At 40.5% G+C, this 20,000-nt stretch overlaps 1 protein-coding gene across 2 annotated transcripts in view; it reads right to left on the bottom strand.

The window, feature by feature from the left end:
- The window catches only part of khdrbs3 (KH domain containing, RNA binding, signal transduction associated 3), a 197,482-nt gene that overhangs the window by 49,990 nt on the left and 127,492 nt on the right, over nucleotides 1–20,000 (bottom strand). For both annotated transcript variants that reach the window (XM_063017879.1, XM_063017945.1), the window contains exon 2: nucleotides 10,069–10,187. In XM_063017879.1, coding sequence (XP_062873949.1) covers nucleotides 10,069–10,187 — 119 coding nt within the window. The remainder of the gene's footprint in view (nucleotides 1–10,068; nucleotides 10,188–20,000) is intronic.

Genomic DNA, 20,000 nt, shown 5'->3' with positions numbered 1-20,000 from the left:
AAATCACAGATTCCTGTTTTACTGCATGTCACAAAACGTCCCAACTTTTCCAGCAACAGGGTTTGTGTTGTAACAGTGTCACAACAAGCTCTAATTACACGAGTACACAGGCATCAGTGGCTGTAATCAATCAATCACTAACAAAGGCTCCAAGTTTTTTGACGTTATAGAACTTTTTACACCATCGAACTAATCATGTACGTCGCTGTGGGGATGTTTTGACCCCGCAGATGTTTATAAACCCACAATACACTAATGAAAAGGGAAAATTATTATGTTCTATTATTATTTTTGACAAACAGTTTGACATTCTAATAATATATAAAGACCTTGAGCTTGTTGGATGCCCCAATTCAAAAACACATGCTATTAAATCTTCCCAGCTAAAACAACAGCCACTCTTCTGAGGAGGCTTTGAAGTGTGTCTATGTATGGGAATTTGTGCCCATTCAGTCAAAAGAGAATTTTTGTGAATGGGCACTAATATTGGTCAGTTCATTCCAGAGCTGTTGAGTGGTACAGAGGTCAGGCCACTGGAGTTTCTTTAAATCGAGCTTTTATTCATGTCTTTATAGAGCTTGCTCATGCTAGAACAGGAAAGGGCCTTCCCTAAACTGTTGTCCTTTATACACTGATCAGCCATAACATTAAAACCACCTCCTTGTTTCTACACTCACTGTCCATTTTATCAACTCCACTTACCATATAGAAGCACTTTGTAGTTCTACAATTACTGACTGTAGTCCACCTGTTTCTCTGCATGCTTTGTTAGTCTCCTTTCATGCTGTTCTTCAATGGTCAGGACCCCCCCCCCCACAGGACCACCACAGAGCAGGTATTATTTAGGTGGTGGATGATTCTCAGCACTGCAGTGACACTGAAATGGTGGTGGTGTGTTAGTGTGTGTTGTGCTGGTATGAGTGGATCAGACACAGCAGCACTGCTGGAGATTTTAAATACCTTGTCCACTCACTGTCCATTCTATTAGACACTCCTACCTACAGTGGATATAAAAAGTGTACACACCCCTGTTAAATCTGCCAGGTCTGTCAGATTGCGGGGGTATCTCCTGTGTACAGCCCTCTTCAGATCACCCCACAGATTTTCAATCGGATTCAGATCTGGGCTCTGGCTGGGCCATCCCAAAACTTTAATCTTCTTCTGGTGAAGCCATTCTTTGGTTGATTTGGATGTATGCTTTGGGTCGTTGTCGTGCTGAAAGATGAAGTTCCTCTTTATCTTCAACTTTCCAGCAGAAACCTGAAGGTTTTGTGCCAACATCGACTGGTATTTGGAACTGTTCATAATTCCCTCCACCTTGACTAAGGCCCCAGTACCAGCTGAAGAAAAACAGCCCCACAGCATGATGCTGCCACCACCATGCTTCACTGTGGGTATGGTGTTCTTTTGGTGATGTGCACTGTTGTTTTTGCGCCAAACATACCTTTTGGAATTATGGCCGAAAAGTTCAACCTTGGTTTCATCAGACCATAACACATGCTTTTAGGAGAGTTCAAATGCGTTTTTGCAAAATGTAGCCGGGCTTGGATGTTTTTCTTCATAAGAAGAAGCTTCCGTCTTGCCACCCTACCGCATAGCCCAGACATATGAAGAATACGGGATATTGTTGTCACATGTAGTACACAGCCAGTACGTGCCAGAAATTCCGGCAACTCCTTTAATGTTGCTGTAGGCCCCTTGGTAGCCTCCCTGACCAGCTTTCTTCTTGTTTTCATCAATTTTGGAGGGACGTCCTGTTCTTGGCAATGTCACCGTTGTCCTATATTTTCTCCACTTGATGATGACTTGACTTCACTGTGTTCCATGGTATATCTAATGCCTTGGAAATTCTTTTGTACCCTTCTCCAGACTGATGCCTTTTGACAATGAGATCCCTCTGATGCTTTGGGAGCTCTCTGCGGACCATGGCTTCTGCTGTAAGACCCGACTAAGAAAATGTCAGGAAAAGCCTACTAGAACAACTGAACTTATTTGGGGTTAATCAGAGGCACTTTGAATGATGGCAGGTGTCTACTGATTCCTATTTAACATGAGTTTGAATGTGATTGGTTCATTCTGAACACAGCGACACCCCCAGTTATAAGAGGGTGTGCACACTTATGCAACCACATTATTTTATTTTTTTATTTTTTACTTCTCCCCCTAAAGATTTCAGTTAGTTTTTCAATTGAGATGTACAGGTTATAGGTCACATTAAAGGTGGAAAAAGTTCTGAAGTGATTTATCTTGGTCTCATTTTTTTTACATCACTAAACCTAGCATTTTAACAGGGGTGTGTACACTTTTTATATCCACTGTAGTTGGTCCACCTTGTAGATGTAAAGTCAGAGACGATCGCTCATTTATTGCTGCTGTTTGAGTTGGTCATCTTCTAGACCTTCATCGGTGATCACATCGCTGCCCACGGGGTACTGTTGGTTGGATGTGTTTGGTTGGTGGACTATTCTCAATCAGCGCTGCTGTGTCTGATCCACTCATACCAGCACAACACACACTAACACACCACCACCATGTCAGTGTCACTGCAGTGCTGAGAATGATCCAGCACCTAAATAATACCTGCTCTGTGGTGGTCCTGTGAGAGTCGTGACCATTGAAGAACAGCATGAAAGGGGGCTAACAAAGCATGCAGAGAAACAGATGGACTACAGTCAGTAATTGTAGAACTACAAAGTGCTTCTATATGGTAAGTGGAGCTGATGAGTATAATTGATTGATTACACTTGAAACATGTAAATTCAAGTCCATGTTGTGTATTTCAGTGTGTGTATTTCACAAAGTGTATTTGTGAGAAGAAGGAACTGAAAGGCTGGCAGATAAAGACTCGGCTCTGAATATGACATTGATTCTAAATTCCTGATATCAGCAGAATGAACTGCTGTATGGAAAAAAAAATCATTAATTAATTTATCTTTAACACGACATTCAACACTTAACTGATACATTTCTGCCTTTAAGCGGCTCTTTAACGATGTGAAGTGGATCCAGTCTCGAGCCGCTCGGTCTCTTCTCTACGTGAACAGAAGCGTTTATACTTTGAAGAAATGCGAGTCGCTCTGAAGCACCTGAAGCAACGACCCACACATTTATGGCTTTTTCTTCACCACTGCTGCTCTTACTGTCGAAAATAATCCACCTACTGCTGAAAAGCACAGTTCAGTCTCTCTTCTACACTGAAGCTGCTGGAGGCTTCATGATGGAACCGTCCCGGGAGAGCGAATCGGACCACACGGGCCAGCCTTCGCTCCCCACGTGCATCAATGAGCCTTGGCCGCCCATGACCCTGTCGTCGGTTTACCACTGATCCTTCCTTGGACCACTTTTGATAGATACTGACCACTGCAGACCGGGAACATCCTACAAGAGCCGCAGTTTTGGAGATGCTCTGACCCAGTCGTCTAGCCATCACAATTTGGCCCTCGTCAAACTCGCTCGAATCCTCACGCTCGTCCATTTTTCCTGCTTCTAACATCAACTTTGAGGATAAAATGCTCACTTGCTGCCTAATATCCCCCCCCCCCCCCACTAACATGTGCTGTGATGAAGAGATAATCAGTGTTATTCACTTCACCTGTCAGTGCTCATAATGTTATGCCTGGATTTCCAGTTCCTAGAGCAGTTCTCAGTTCTGCTCTATCCCCGTCCTATCCGCTTTCTCCATTGTGGCTGTGGGTTGAAATGATAAAATCATGTCTCTCATTTCTTACTTTGTTTCTGTTGCTTATGAGAAGAGAACTCCAATGACCTGGTAAAAATATGGCTAAATGGACACTGAACATAGATCAAGGTCCTGGCAAGACGTCTATGATTGTTTTCCTCAAAGCCTGGTGCTCCAGCCTTGTGCAGGGTTTGTTCATTTATTTTTAATGCATTAATTAAATCTCAGTTATGAGGAGACCCTATCTGGCTTTATCCTATGATTGGCTCTGGTTTCCTCCCACAGTCCAATCACATGCAGTCAGGTTAAGTGGATATATTAAAGTCCCCCTAGGTAATGTACTGGCGACCTGTCCAGGGTGTTTCCTGCCTTTCATCTGGTGAATTCTACCCACTATGACCCTGACCAGGATGAAGTGGTGGTAAAATAGACAATGAATGAATGAATGAATGAATGAATGAGGATTTGGCTGCTCAAGCAGGACAATAATCCCAAATTTTTTTTTTTAATCTGGCTAAAATTAAACTTTTGGAGTGTCTTAACCTCTATACTATTGCACAGGATCAACTCAATCGATTCGTCCAAGTATCGTAAACAAAAATCCGACTAGTTTCGTTTCCGGAAGTTTCTTCATAGGGGATCATGAAGGCAAATATCAGTCGTACTTTATGTGTATTTTTGAGCCAGCAAGTGTCATCATATTTTAATAAAACCCAAAATAAACTTCTTTTGTTTCTCTTTTGTACAAAACAGTCTGTGTTCCAATCATTCACTACCGTGACAGACCCATCACTTAAATTATAGGCTCTCTTTTTTTACCTTGTTCTTTTTGTGATGCTAATGACTATTTTTTTTTCCTCCCTGTCATCAATAACCCAGACGTGAAGCATCGACCCACGCAGATTCAGCCTTTTCTCCACCGCTGCTGCTCTTATTGTATTAAATCATCCACTTACTGCTGAAAATGAGGCCTGAAAATGATACGGGCTGGATTTCCTCAATCATGGATGTTCATTCCTACATGATACCTGGTAAAAACGGTCGTCCACAAACACACAGATCCCGATAATATGAGGAATAAAATCATGTTAAACAGCTGAAGAAGTAAAGCAGAGTGTAATGAGATCATGTGACCAGCGGCCCACCGGACAAATGAAACGAAAAAAAAGATTTTATTTTGGTTAAAAAATAGAACCAGCGAGTCTCGTTTGGTGGAGCAGCAGAAGCTCTTAATAGCGACAGGGAGTCACTCGTACTCACAGGGTTCCTCTGAAAGTGACACCAGCTCATCGTCAATCACTTCAATGAGAACATTCCTCAACACAGAATCACAGATAATTCAGGTCTCTGAGGGACCAGAGAGAAAAGACCAGAGAGAAATCTCAGCATGTGTAGGCCAAGGGAATGAAACCACTGATGGAGCTTTCAGATGAACCATCATGTTTCATGTTACTGTGCCTAATGCTTCAGAAAACTGTTGTCACTCCAAACACAGTCTGCCGCTGCATCAAAAAATGCGAGTGAGTGAGTGAGTGTGTGAGTGAGTAAATGAGCGAGTGTGTGAGTGAATAAATGAGTAGTGAGTGAATAAATGAATAAATGATTGAGAGGAAATGAGTAAGTGGGTAGTGAATGAGTGAGTGAGTAAATGAGTGAGTGAGTGAATGAGTGAGGGAATGTGTGAGTGAATGTGTGAGGGAGTGAGTGTGTGAATGAGTGAATAGTGAATAGCGAGTAGTCATTAAATGAGTAAACAGTTATGTGAGTGAGTGACTGAGTAGTGAGTGAGTAAGTGAGTGAATGTGTAAGTGAGTAAGTGTTTGAGTAAGTTAGGAAGTGAATGAGTGAATGTGAGTGAATAAATGAGTAGTGAGTGAGTAAATGATTGAGTGAGTAAGTAAATGAGTGAGTAAATAAGTGAGTAGTCAGTGAATGAGTGAGTGAATGAATGAGTGAGTTAGTAAATAACTGAGTGAGTAGTCAGTGAGTGAGTGAGTGAATGAGTGAGTGGGTGTGTGACTGAGTTAATGTGTGAGTAAATGAGTGAGTGAGTTAGTGGGTAAATGGGTGAGTGGATGAGTGAGTGAGTGAGTGAATGTGTAAGTGAGTGAATAAAAGAGTGAGTGTGTGAGTGAGTAAGTGAGTGACTGAGTGAGTGAACAGAGAGAGTAGTGAGCAAATGAGTGAATTGTAAATAATGAGTGAATAGTGAGTGGATGAGTAAACAGTGAATAGTGAGTGAGTAGTGAATAGGTAAGTGTGTGAGTGAGTGAATGGGCATGTGAGTGAATAGTGAGTGAGTAGTGAGTGAATGTGTGAATAGTAAATAGTGAGTGAATGAGTGAGTGAGTGAGTGAATGTGTATGTGAGAGTGTGATTGAATGAGTGAATAGTGAATATTGAGTGAGTAGTGAGTGATTGTGTGAGTCAGTGAATAAATGAGTGAATGTGTACGTAAGAGTGTGATTAAGTGAGTAAATGAGTGAGTGAGTGAATGTGTTAGTAGTGAATGTGTATTTGAGAGTATGATTGAATGAGTGAGTGAGTGAGTGAGTGAGTGAGTGTGATTCTCCATGATGTAATTTTTATTTGTGTTTTTTAGGACAGATTTTTGAGGATCACACCACTCTGTCTAGGATGAAGTGGTTACTGAGGATGAATGGATGAATGAATGAATCCATGACCTCAATAGCACCACTACTAGTTTCCTAACCCCCAGCAGGAGGATTTCGGATTGTTCTGGAGTCTCTCTGCGTCTCTACAGAAATGAAGTTATCAGATGTGGAGCTGCGGCGGATGATTTTGATTCCTGTGACCCTGATCTGGGTGCTCGTGGATTCACTCAGTCACTCGTGTCTCCTGTCAGACACACCAAATTAAACCCGTCGACTTTTCTCGGCCGCTGAGGAGCGTTAGCAGAAACGGATTAGCAGATTTGTCCGGCGGCGGATTAGCCGTCGTGCTCGGCTGAAGATAAATGGTGGCGGCTGACCGAGAGTGGTCGGCGGTTCCGGTGCTCTATCGGTTGAGGACGACTTCATTTATGGGCGGAGCCGACGCTTTACGTCACCCTGGACGTGATGGCGGTGTAAAAGCTCAGAGCGGATTAGCGCGCGGGCAGGATTAGCGCCTCTCGCTGCTGAACCACGCTGAGTGTGAATCCACCCGACAGGAGATTCCATTAGAGCGGCTTACTGACAGAGAGCTGAGCACACAGTCTGAGGGGCACACGTACCGGGGACGCATGCTTCATGTACCGAGATGAGCGTTCATTCATTCATTCATTCATTAGTTTATTCAGTCTTTCATTTATTCATTCATTCATTTATTCATCCATTCATTCGTTTATTCAGTCTTTCATTCATTCATTCGTTTATTCAGTCTTTCATTCATTCATTCATTCATTTGTTTATTCAGTCTTTCATTCATTCATTCGTTCGTTTATTCAGTCTTTCATTCATTCATTCATTTATTCATCCATTCATTAGTTTATTCAGTCTTTCATTCATTCATTCATTCATTCATTTATTCATCCATTCATTCGTTTATTCAGTCTTTCATTCATTCATTCATTCATTCGTTTATTCAGTCTTTCATTCATTCATTCATTCGTTTATTCAGTCTTTCATTCATTCATTCATTCATTCATTTATTCATCCATTCATTCGTTTATTCAGTCTTTCATTCATTCATTCATTCATTTATTCATCCATTCATTCGTTTATTCAGTCTTTCATTCATTCATTCATTCATTCGTTTATTCAGTCTTTCATTCATTCATTCATTCGTTTATTCAGTCTTTCATTCATTCATTCATTCATTTATTCATCCATTCATTCGTTTATTCAGTCTTTCATTTATTCATTCATTCATTTATTCATCCATTCATTCGTTTATTCAGTCTTTCATTCAATCATTCATTCATTCGTTTATTCAGTCTTTCATTCATTCGTTTATTCAGTCTTTCATTCATTCATTCATTTATTAATCCATTCATTCGTTTATTCAGTCTTTCATTCCTTCATTCATTCATTCATTTATTCATCCATTCATTCGTTTATTCACTCTTTCATTCATTCATTCATTCGTTTATTCAGTCTTTCATTCATTCATTCATTCGTTTATTCAGTCTTTCATTCATTCATTCATTCATTCATTTATTCATCCATTCATTCGTTTATTCAGTCTTTCATTCATTCATTCGTTTATTCAGTATTTCATTCATTCATTCATTTATTCATCCATTCATTCGTTTATTCAGTCTTTCATTCATTCATTCATTCATTTATTCATCCATTCATTCATTCATTCGTTAATTCAGTCGTTCATTCATTCATCCGTTCATTCATTCATTCATTAGTTTATTCAGTCTATCATTCATTCATTTATTCATTCATTTATTCGTTTATTCAGTCTTTCATTCATTTATTCATTTATTAATTCGTTTATTCAGTCTTTCATTCATTTATTCATCCATTCATTCGTTTATTCATCCATTCATTCGTTTATTCAGTCTTTCATTCATTCATTCATTCATTCATTTATTCATTCATTTATTCGTTTATTCAGTCTTTCATTCATTTATTCATTTATTAATTCGTTTATTCAGTCTTTCATTCATTTATTCATCCATTCATTCGTTTATTCATCCATTCATTCGTTTATTCAGTCTTTCATTCATTCATTCATTCATTCATTTATTCATTCATTTATTCATTCGTTTATTCAGTCGTTTATTCATTCATTCATTTATTTATTCATTCATTTGTTTATTCAGTCTTTCATTCATTCATTCATTCATTCGTTTATTCAGTCTTTCATTCATTTATTCATTCGTTTATTCAGTCGTTCATTCATTCATTTATTTATTCGTTTATTCAGTCGTTCATTCATTCATTCATTTATTTGTTTGTTCTGTCTTTTGTTCATTTATTCATTCATTCATCCGTTCATTCATTTATTCATGCATTCGTTTATTCAGTCTTTCGTTCATTCATCCTTCCATTTATTTTTTTATTTGTTTATTCAGTCTTTCGTTCATTCATGTATTCATTCATTCATTTACCCATTCATTTATTAATTTAATCCTTTATTCATCCGTTTAATAATTAATTAATTCATTCATTCATTCATTTATTCTTTCATTCATTCATTCATTCTTTCATTCATTTTTTTCATTTACTCAGTTTTGCGTTCAATCGTTTGTTCGTTCTTTCTTTTTTTAGATCATATATAAATTCATTCAATCATCTATTTGTTCATTCATTCATTCATTAGTTCATTCATTCATTTATTTTTTCGTCCGTTCTTCTGATTGTTCATTTGATCATTTAGTCATACGTTCATCCATCTATTCATTCATCCATTTATTTATTCGTTCACTAGTTCATTTATTTGTTTATTTATTCATTCATTTATTCTTTCGTTCATTTGATCATTCATTCTTTCTTTCATTCATTCATCTGTTCGTTCATTAGATCATTTATTCATTCATTCTCTCTTTCATTCTTTTGTTTGTTCATTTTATCATTTATTCATCATTAATTTATTAATTCACTTACTTATTCATTCGTTTGTTCATTCATTCATCCATTTATTTGTTCATTTATTCATTTTTTATTGATTATTTATTCATTCGTTAATTCATTCATTCTTTTGTTTTTTCATTCTTTCATTTTTCTGTTTGTTTGTTTGTTTGTTTGTTTATTCATTCATTCATTTGTTTAGTTGTTAATTCGTTCATTTATTCATTCTTTTATTCTTTTGTTCAATTATTCGTTTGTTCATTTGTTCATTTATTTATTCCTTCAGTCATCCATTTTTCAGTCAGTGTTTATTCATTCATTTATTCATTTATTTATCCATTCTTTAATTTGTTTATTTATTCGTTCATTCATTCATCCTTTCATTTATTAACTCATTTATTCATTTTTTCATTCATTCATTCTTTCGTTCATTTTTTTTGTTCATTGGTTCATTTGATTACTTATCCATTCATAAGTTTATTTATTTGTTCATTCATCCAATAATTTATTTATTCATTCATTTATTCGTTCATTTATTTATTCATTAGTTAATTTATTTGTTCATTTATTCATCAATTCATTTTTTTGTTTATTCTTTCATTCAATTATTCCTTCGTTTGTTTGTTCATTTGATCATTTATTTACTCATTCATTCATTCATTAGTCGGTTCATCCCAAAGCTGTTGAGTGGGACTGAGATCAGAACAGATGTGCTAAACTAGGAGAGGTACTTCCATAAACTGGTCCTGCAAACTTGAAAGTGTAAAATTTCCTTTATATAATAGATTATTTATTTATTTGTTAAATTAGAATCCTGGTGTCCTCTCGGTGTGTTTGGTCAGTGCGTGATAGAGGGTCACTCACTTTGGGGAACTGTTTGACGGGAATCAGGACTTTCTGAGTCAGTTTCATGTTCTTGTTGATGACCACGTCGATGAACTTCTCGTCCTCCTTCTCATCTCCTTTCTGGACCTTTTCGATCTCTGGAAGAACACAGACAGACAGAGAGGGAGGGAGCAGTCAGTGATCAGTCAGTGATCAGTCAGTGATCGGACAGTAAATGGACAGTAATGGGTAACAAAGCTGCGGTAAATGTAGACGTGAGAGTGGACGCGTGCTAGATGAGCTGGAATAATAGGACACGGCGCATGCCGGGTGTCAATCACGCGTCCACTCTGTTAGCTGCTCGCTCAGCTGTGAAATAGCCTCACACACACACACACACACACACACACACACACGTACGTTTAACTGGACGCCTTTCTAATCACACCTGATGGGTATCTGATGGGAATCTCTCAGAGTTATTTCTGGACACTAGGTACACTATGTGCCAAAAGTATGTGGACAAATGACCATGACCTTGTTGGACATCCTCTGCTTTTCTGAAAAGGCGTGCCAAAGGTTTTGGAATGTGCCTATAGGAATTTGTGCCCTGACTTGCAAGACAAGAATGCGTTTGATTATCCCAGAGGTGTTCAATGGGGTCACGGGAGATTCCTCACACCAAACTGGTCAGGCTGTGTCACCTGACCTTGAGCTTGTTGCGTGCCCAAGATTTTGGAATGTGACTATGGGAATTTGTGCCCTGATGTGCAAAATCAGGCACTGATGTTAAACAAGAATGTGTTTCATCATCCCACAGGTGTTTAATATGGGTTTGGGGTTGAGGACACTGAAGATTCCTCACACCAAACTGGTCAAGCTGTGTCTTTTTGCACCTTATTCATGACAGGGAGGGGACTTCCCCAAACTGTTGCCACAAAACGAAGAACATGATTGGTTTTATATACTTAATTCTATACAGTTGGTCAGCATTTAAATACAGACATGAGTGGTTTTGCTTGGATGGGGCGTCCTGTCTGCGGTCTGTTACTGCATTGCTTCTAGTGGTCTGGGGAAACCGGACCCACTGTGACCCTGACCAGGATATAACACTGGTAAAACATGACAATGAAATGAAATTAGCCACAGAGTATGGTCACTTCATGATACACCAATTAATCAGTTATATTATACTTATAACTCCTTATTGGAGGCAAGCAGTAGCCTAATGGTTAAGGCAATGGACTAGTAACCAGAGGGTCGCTGGTTCAAGCCCCACCACCGCCAGGTTGCTGCTGTTGGGCCCTTAAGCAAGGCCCTTAACCTTTAATTGCTCAAGCTGTACACTGTGATGTAAGTTGCTTTGGATAAAAGCGTCTGCTAAATGCCAAAAATGTAAATGTAAACGTTATAACCAAAAGTATGTGGACACCTGACCGTGAGGTTGTTGCGTGCCACAAGATTTTGGACTGTGTCTATGGGAATTCCATACAGTTGGTCAGCGTTTACACACAGGCATGAGTGATTTGTATGGAGCGGGCGTCCAGTCCGGGGTGCGTTACTGCATTGTGAGAAAACCGGACCCACTGCGACCCTGACCAGGATAAAACACTGGCATGACAATGAAATGAAATTTGCCATAGAAAGATTTGCAACAACATTTCGGTTCAGGCCAGGAAAAGGTTAACAGAGTTGACTCCACTTTGTAGCTATAACAGTGTCTGCTCTTCTGGGTAATAATATAATAATAATAATAAGTTCAACTTATATAGCGCCTTTAACCAAGCTCAAGGTTAAAGGCTGTTCAGAAGATTTAAAAGTGTGTCTGTGGGAATTTGTGACTAATTGCAGAAAAAAAAAGTCTAGACCAGGGGTGTCAAACTCACGGCCCGCGGGCCAGATCCGGCGAGAGCGTAAGCGACTGTACGATTGTTGTGATGGTTCGAGTCGTTACAGAGACGCGCTTATAATTTAATGAGACACCTGCGCCTTTAACTGTTGACATCGTAGTCATGGCAACTAACTCTGACCTTCGCTGAGAAGCCATGTGACTTTTACGGCAAAAGAACGTGGGTAGTAATGTAAACAATAATAATAAATATAAATAATTATCTTGCAGTATAATACAGAAGCATCGTCTGTAAGTAGTGGCGTTTATATTCTCAGTTGTTTGTAAATGTTTAGTGAGTATATCACAGCGTTTTAATTACAAATTTACTGTAATTAAATACAATTGTTACCGTTACTATAGCAATTAGTATCTTCACACTAAATGCTAACTCCTTAGCGCTATTTTACGTTTGGTTAAATCTCATATTGTACCAGATGTAACACTTGACTACAGCTGTGTGCTTTTACTGTATTAAGTTCTTTGTTTTTATTGTTTGTATTTTTACTTCATTCTGGTGCACACAGTGTATCACACAGCTGGCGAGCAAATAAACCGACTGTATTCTGAAGGGAGCTGTCTGTCTGTCTGTCTGTCTGTCTGTCTGTCTGTCTGTCTGTCTGTCTAGCTGGGAAAGGGGGATAAACTATTAGTGAGGGCAGAACAATTGTCTTAAAATACACTGTAAAATCCTAAACAAACTGCATCTCTCAAAATGCAGGCTGATTTTGTGACCTGCAAAGTGACACGTCCCGCCAGTAGATGATGTTACACATATTTACACATGATCCCAAAATGTACAAGAAGATCAGTAAGAAAATTAAGCAGAAGGAGGAAGTGTAATGAAAGTGAAAACAAGTTTGTGCTTCAGGAAGGGAAACCGGTGTGTCTCTTGTGTTATGAGGCCGTGTCTGAGGTAAAGTAGAACAATATAAATGCAGAATTCAGCCTCCAAGAAAAACAACAGACTGCAATCACAGCAGGATACGTTACAATCGGCCCTTTGAGGGGCACAGTAATGCTGATGTGGCCCTCTGTGAAATGAGTGAATGAGTTTGACACCCCTGGTCTAGACGTTTCAAGAAGACAGCAAGCTTAAACCATAAAGCCAGAACTACTAAAGGTAAAGGAGCTTGTAATGCTTCCTCTCTCCCTTCGTCTAGCCCTTTTATATGAGCACAGAGAAGTCACCAGCTGTACACAGGTGCAGTTAACTGTAAGTCATTAAGAGGCCGTGCCTCAAAATTAAGTGACATTTAAGGAACCAACTAAACATCTAACCATCCGACTGATCTTCAAATCTGATCTGGATCCATGTGCTGAAGATCAAAGACGTTTTGTGATCTCATCAAGGTTTCTCTTTTAGATCAAAGGTCAGGTGAGGTGCTTCGATCAGTAAATCCCCTGTCCACACTCCAAATGATGCAGAGATTCACACTGAGCTGAAGCTCCATGCTCTTCTTCCAAAACGATAAATGACAAAGACGTTCCCCTCTGGTTTTTTTATTCATTTTTTTTGGGATGGGGCGGGGTGGGGGGCGTGTGGGGGTGTTTGGGGGGGGGGGGGGGGGGGGGGGTCATTAGACGTGTCTTTGTGTTCTACTTAAAGCGAGTGTCCCAGCTCCACGCCTCACTGATCATCTCATTACAGGCTCCAGCCGTGAAGGGCGACTCACGTTACCGCTCATGTACTAACGGAGCTACAATCAAACCACTGCATTTCACTGCATGATCCCACTTCTGAACATGTTAATAATTCACTCATTCATTTACCCACTCACACACAAACTAATTCATTCACACGCTCACTCACTCACTTCTTCATTCACCCACTCACTCACACACAAACTAATTCATTCACACACTCAATCACTCACTCACTTATTCATTCACCCACTCACTCATTCATTTACCCATTCACTCATTTATTCACTCACTCACTCATTCACTAATTCACTTAATCACTCATTTACACCTTGATTCCTTAAGCCACTTACCTGCTCACTCATTCACTCCATGATTCATTAGCCCATTGCCTCCCCTGCTCACTCATTCACTACTTGATTCAATAGCCCATTCCCTCACCTGTTCACTCATTCACTCCATGATTCACCTGTTCACTCATTCACTCCCTGATTCACTAGCCAAATTCCCTCACCTGTTCACTCATTCACTCCCTGATTCACTAGCCCATTCCCTCACCTGCTCACTCATTCACTCCCTGATTCACTAGCCAATTCCCTCACCTGTTCACTCATTCACTCCCTGATTCATTAGCTCATTCCCTCACCTGTTCACTCATTCACTCCATGATTCACCTGTTCACTCATTCACTCCCTGATTCACTAGCCCAATTCCCTCACCTGTTCACTAATTCACTCCCTGATTCACTAGCCCATTCCCTCACCTGTTCACTCATTTATTCCCTGATTCACTAGCCCATTCCCTCGCCTGTTCACTCATTCACTCCCTGATTCACTAGCCCATTCCTTCCCCTGTTCACTCATTCACTCCCTGATTCACTAGCCCATTCCCTCACCTGTTCACTCACTCACTCACTGATTCACTAGCCCATTCCCTCACCTGTTCACTCATTCACTCCCTGATTCACTAGCCCATTACCTCACCTGTTCACTCATTCACTCACTGATTCACTAGCCCATTCCCTCACCTGTTCACTCATTCACTCCCTGATTCACTAGCCCATTCCTTCCCCTGTTCACTCATTCACTCCCTGATTCACTAGCCCATTCCCTCACCTGTTCACTCACTCACTCACTGATTCACTAGCCCATTCCCTCACCTGTTCACTCATTCACTCACTGATTCACTAGCCCATTCCTTCCCCTGTTCACTCATTCACTCCCTGATTCACTAGCCCATTCCCTCACCTGTTCACTCACTCACTCCCTGATTCACTAGCCCATTCCCTCACCTGTGTACTTATTCACTCCCTGATTCACTAGCCCATTACCTCACCTGTTCACTCATTCACTCCCTGATTTACTAGCCCATTCCCTCACCTGTTCACTCATTCACTCCCTGATTCACTAGCCCATTCCTTCCCCTGTTCACTCATTCACTCCCTGATTCACTAGCCCATTCCCTCACCTGTTCACTCACTCACTCACTGATTCACTAGCCCATTCCCTCACCTGTTCACTCATTCACTCACTGATTCACTAGCCCATTCCTTCCCCTGTTCACTCATTCACTCCCTGATTAACTAGCCCATTCCCTCACCTGTTCACTCACTCACTCCCTGATTCACTAGCCCATTCCCTCACCTGTGTACTTATTCACTCCCTGATTCACTAGCCCATTCCCTCGCCTGTTCACTCATTCACTCCCTGATTCACTAGCCCATTCCTTCCCCTGTTCACTCATTCACTCCCTGATTAACTAGCCCATTCCCTCACCTGTTCACTCACTCACTTCCTGATTCACTAGCCTATTCCCTCACCTGTGTACTTATTCACTCCCTGATTCACTAGCCCATTACCTCACCTGTTCACTCATTCACTCCCTGATTTACTAGCCCATTCCTTCCCCTGTTCACTCATTCACTCCCTGATTCACTAGCCCATTCCCTCACCTGTTCACTCACTCACTCCCTGATTCACTAGCCCATTCCCTCACCTGTTCACTCACTCACTTCCTGATTCACTAGCCCATTCCCTCACCTGTGTACTTATTTACTCCCTGATTCACTAGCCCATTCCCTCCCCTGTTCACTCATTCACTCCCTGATTCACTAGCCCATTCCCTCACCTGTTCACTCACTCACTCCATGATTCACTAGCCCATTCCCTCACCTGTTCACTCATTCACTCACTGATTAACTAGCCCATTACCTCACCTGTTCACTCATTCACTCCCTGATTCACTAGCCCATTCCCTCACCTGCTCACTCATTCACTCCCTGATTCACTAGCCCATTCCCTCACCTGTTCACTCATTCACTCCATGATTCATTAGCCCATTCCCTAACCTGTTCACTCATTCACTCCATGATTCACCTGTTCACTCATTCACTCCCTGATTCACTAGCCCATTACCTCACCTGTTCACTCATTCACTCCCTGATTTACTAGCCCATTCCCTCACCTGCTCACTCATTCACTCCCTGATTCACTAGCCCATTGCCTCACCTGCTCACTCATTCACTCCATGATTCATTAGCCCATTCCCTCACCTGTTCACTCATTCACTCCCTGATTCACTAGCCCATTCCCTCACCTGTTCACTCATTCACTCCATGATTCATTAGCCCATTCCCTCACCTGTTCACTCATTCACTCCATGATTCATTAGCCCATTCCCTCACCTGTTCACTCATTCACTCCATGATTCATTAGCCCATTCCCTCACCTGTTCACTCATTCACTCCATGATTCATTAGCCCATTCCCTAACCTGTTCACTCATTCACTCCATGATTCATTAGCCCATTCCCTCACCTGTTCACTCATTCACTCCATGATTCACCTGTTCACTCATTCACTCCCTGATTTACTAGCCCATTACCTCACCTGCTCACTCATTCACTCCATGATTCATTAGCCCATTCCCTCACCTGTTCACTCATTCACTCCATGATTCATTAGCCCATTCCCTCACCTGTTCACTCATTCACTCCTTGATTCACTAGCCCATTGCCTCACCTGCTCACTCATTCACTCCATGATTCATTAGCCCATTCCCTCACCTGTTCACTCATTCACTCCATGATTCATTAGCCCATTCCCTCCCCTGTTCACTCATTCACTCCATGATTCATTAGCCCATTCCCTCACCTGTTCACTAATTTCCTTCCCGCTTACTTACTAATTTACTCACTCATTCACTCACTCACTCTAACATTCGTTTACCCACTCACTCACTCACTCACACAACCACCCACCCACTCACTCATGCAGTTATGGTTGATTTAATGAGGCTTTAATGTATCATCTTCATATCTCTGAGACATGTGAGGTATGTAGAGAACACTCATGGATGCAGATGTAAAGAAAACATGTTAAACATAACGTACAGAGCGGAAGCATAATCCTTTGGCACGTTTACCATCTGCGGTTCTGATAGAGCAAGTCTGAACCGTTCCTGATGTTCCTGTGTGTGAGGAACCCTCTAACATCTGCGCTGGATACGTCACACAGTCACCGCCGCCGCTCTGTACGTTACCATCCTGCAGTCACAACACATTAATGCACGCGTCAGAGATCTGCGGTGGGTCCTGTCCCATCTGTTCCTGCTAAGACCTGTTAGCGTCACGCTGGACTACAGCGGTCAGAACGCCAGTGCTGGTCAGATGAAGGAGTTTGAGGATGAACGGAGGGGGCGAGATGCTCCATTAACTCCAATAATTCCATTTTAACTTCAGAAACAGAGGAACGTCCTCAAGTATTTCACAGGAACCATCAAAAAATGCCAAGACTGCACTGGGGGTGGCACCGTGGCTCGGTGGGTATTTTCCATTTTCACCATCAACACATTCAATACTGCCTGGTGAAAGTTCTGGTCTGAACGGTGGAGAAATACAAAGAGCATAGCGTGTTCCCCCATGTATGTTAAAGCTCTCTGTGAGAATCCTCCACTGACTGGCGAAAAGAATTAATTAATTCATTCAATTCAATCTTTCATCTATTCATTCATCCATTCATTCATTAATCCATTTATTCATTAATTAATTAATTCATTCATTCTTTCATCTACTCATATATCCATCCATTTATCCATGTATCGATTAATTCATTCATCTATTCATCCAGCCATCCATCCATTCATTCTTCCATCCATCCATCCATTCATCCATTCATTCATTTATTAATGCATTCATCCATTAATCAATTTATCCATTAATTAATTAATGCATTTATTCTTTCATCTACTCATCTATCCATCCATTAATTGATCCATCCATCCATTCATTTATCCATTCATTTATTCATCCATCCATTCATCCATTAATTCATCTATCCATCCATTCATTTATCCATTCATTTATTCAACCATACATTCATCCATTCATTCATCCATCCATTCATTTATTTATTCATTCATTCATTCATCCATCCATTCATACATTCATCTATTCATTCATCCATTTATTCATTTATCTATTCATCCATTCATTTATCCATCCATCCATCCATCTATTCATTCATTCATTTATCCATCCATCCATCTATTCATTCATTCATTTATTCATTCATTCATCCAACCATTCATCCATCCATTTATCCATCCATTCATCCATCCATTCATCCATCCATTTATCTATTCATTCATTAATATATTTATCCATTCATCCAATTATTCATCTATTCATCAATTCATTCATTAATCCATTTATTCATCCATCCATCCATCCATCCATTAATGCATTCATTCATCTATTCATCCATTCATTCATTTATTCATTCACCTTTGTTTTACTCATGCAGTTATGTATCAAGATGCTTCCCGAGTCTCGATGCTACCTTAACTGTTTTCTTAAAAATGAACACATCCAGGGTTTGAATACCCGAAGGCCCAATTTGTCCAGACCGCCATTCTAGGAAGGTTCAAGGTTGTGCCAAGTTTCCTCTATCTTATAATTATTGAAGCCACTGTGGTCCTGGAGACTCTCAAAGTCTCAGATGTTGTTTTATTTACCTGCTCTGATCTCTGTCGTGCTATAATTTGTGTCTCCTGGACGTCAGGGTTTTGTTTTTGTGTAAACTAAGGGCTCTAATGGACCCATTTGTGTCTTTCCAAACTGCGTCCGGTCGATTGAAAGTACAACAGGTGACTCCAGTTCACGTCTAGACCTGACAAGGATCATTAAAGAAAACAAAACTGTCCACAATTTAGATGCCACAGAACAGTCTGAATGCTGCAGTGAATAAGCAAGTTTCTGATCATTATTTTTTTAAACAAAAAGCAGTGGTTGCTGAGCGGTTAGAGTACTGGATGATTAATCACAAGGTTGCCGGTTTGAGCCCCACCCGTTGGGCCCCAGAGCAAGGCCAAGGTCAATAGCTGGAATTGTATTCAGTGATAGAAGTATGTTGCTTTAGATAAATCCTCTGATAAGTACTGAAGTCATTATACACTATAAGCACAAAAGTAAGTGGACGTCCCTTATAATTTTGTGTTTTAGCCACAACAGTTGCTATCAGGTGTAACAAATCAATGATATAAAGGAAATGATACACTTCCCATTTTAAGCAGTAGATTAGGGAAGGACCTTTCCTGCTCCAGCATTAAAGCAAGCTTTATAAAGACATGAAACTCCAGAGTCCTGACCTGAGCCCCACTCAACAGCTCGGGAATAAACTGGAACACCAACTGAGGCTTTCCTGACCAACATCAGTGCCCAGCCATACAAACTAAAATTCCCACAGCCATACTTCAAAGTCTTGTGAGAAGCTTCACAGAAGAGCGGCTGTTGTTCTAGCTGGAAAGATCACACAGAGGTCACTCTGTTTTAATAGAATCTGGTTCTGAAATGAGACGTGTGTGTGGGGTGGGGGGGGGGGGGGGGGGGGGTTCTGTGTGTGTGTGTGTGTGTTTGTGTGAGTACATATTCATGTATGTATGAGATAATATATGTGTGTGTGTAGATGAGAGAATGTGTGTGTGTGTGTGTGTACATATTAGTGTGTATGAGAGTATGTGTGTGTGTGTAAAGGTGTGTGCGTCTTTGTGTGTGGGGTGTGTGGGGGTGTGTATGTGCATGTTTGTGTGTGTGTATATATATATATATGTGTGTGTGTGTGTGTGTGTGTGTGTGTGTGTGTGTGTATTTTTCAGGTGTATGTGTGTGTGTACATATTTGTGTGTGGATGAGAGAATATAAGTGTGTGTGTATGTGTTTGTGTGTGTGTGTGTATGTGTGTACATATCTGTGGATTAGAATATATATCTATATGTGTGTGTGTGTGTGTGTGTGTGTATGTGTGTATTTGTGTGTACATATATGTGTGTGGATGAGAGAATATGTGTGTGTGTGTGTGTATGTGTGTACATATCTGTGGATTAGAATATATATCTATATATGTGTGTGTGTGTGTATGTGTGTATTTGTGTGTACATATCTG

This window comes from Trichomycterus rosablanca, chromosome 1 (genome assembly GCF_030014385.1).
Source record: "Trichomycterus rosablanca isolate fTriRos1 chromosome 1, fTriRos1.hap1, whole genome shotgun sequence".
Lineage (NCBI taxonomy): Eukaryota > Metazoa > Chordata > Actinopteri > Siluriformes > Trichomycteridae > Trichomycterus > Trichomycterus rosablanca.
The sequence above is the reverse complement of the archived record's forward strand: the minus strand, read 5'-3'. Positions and strand labels throughout refer to the sequence as shown.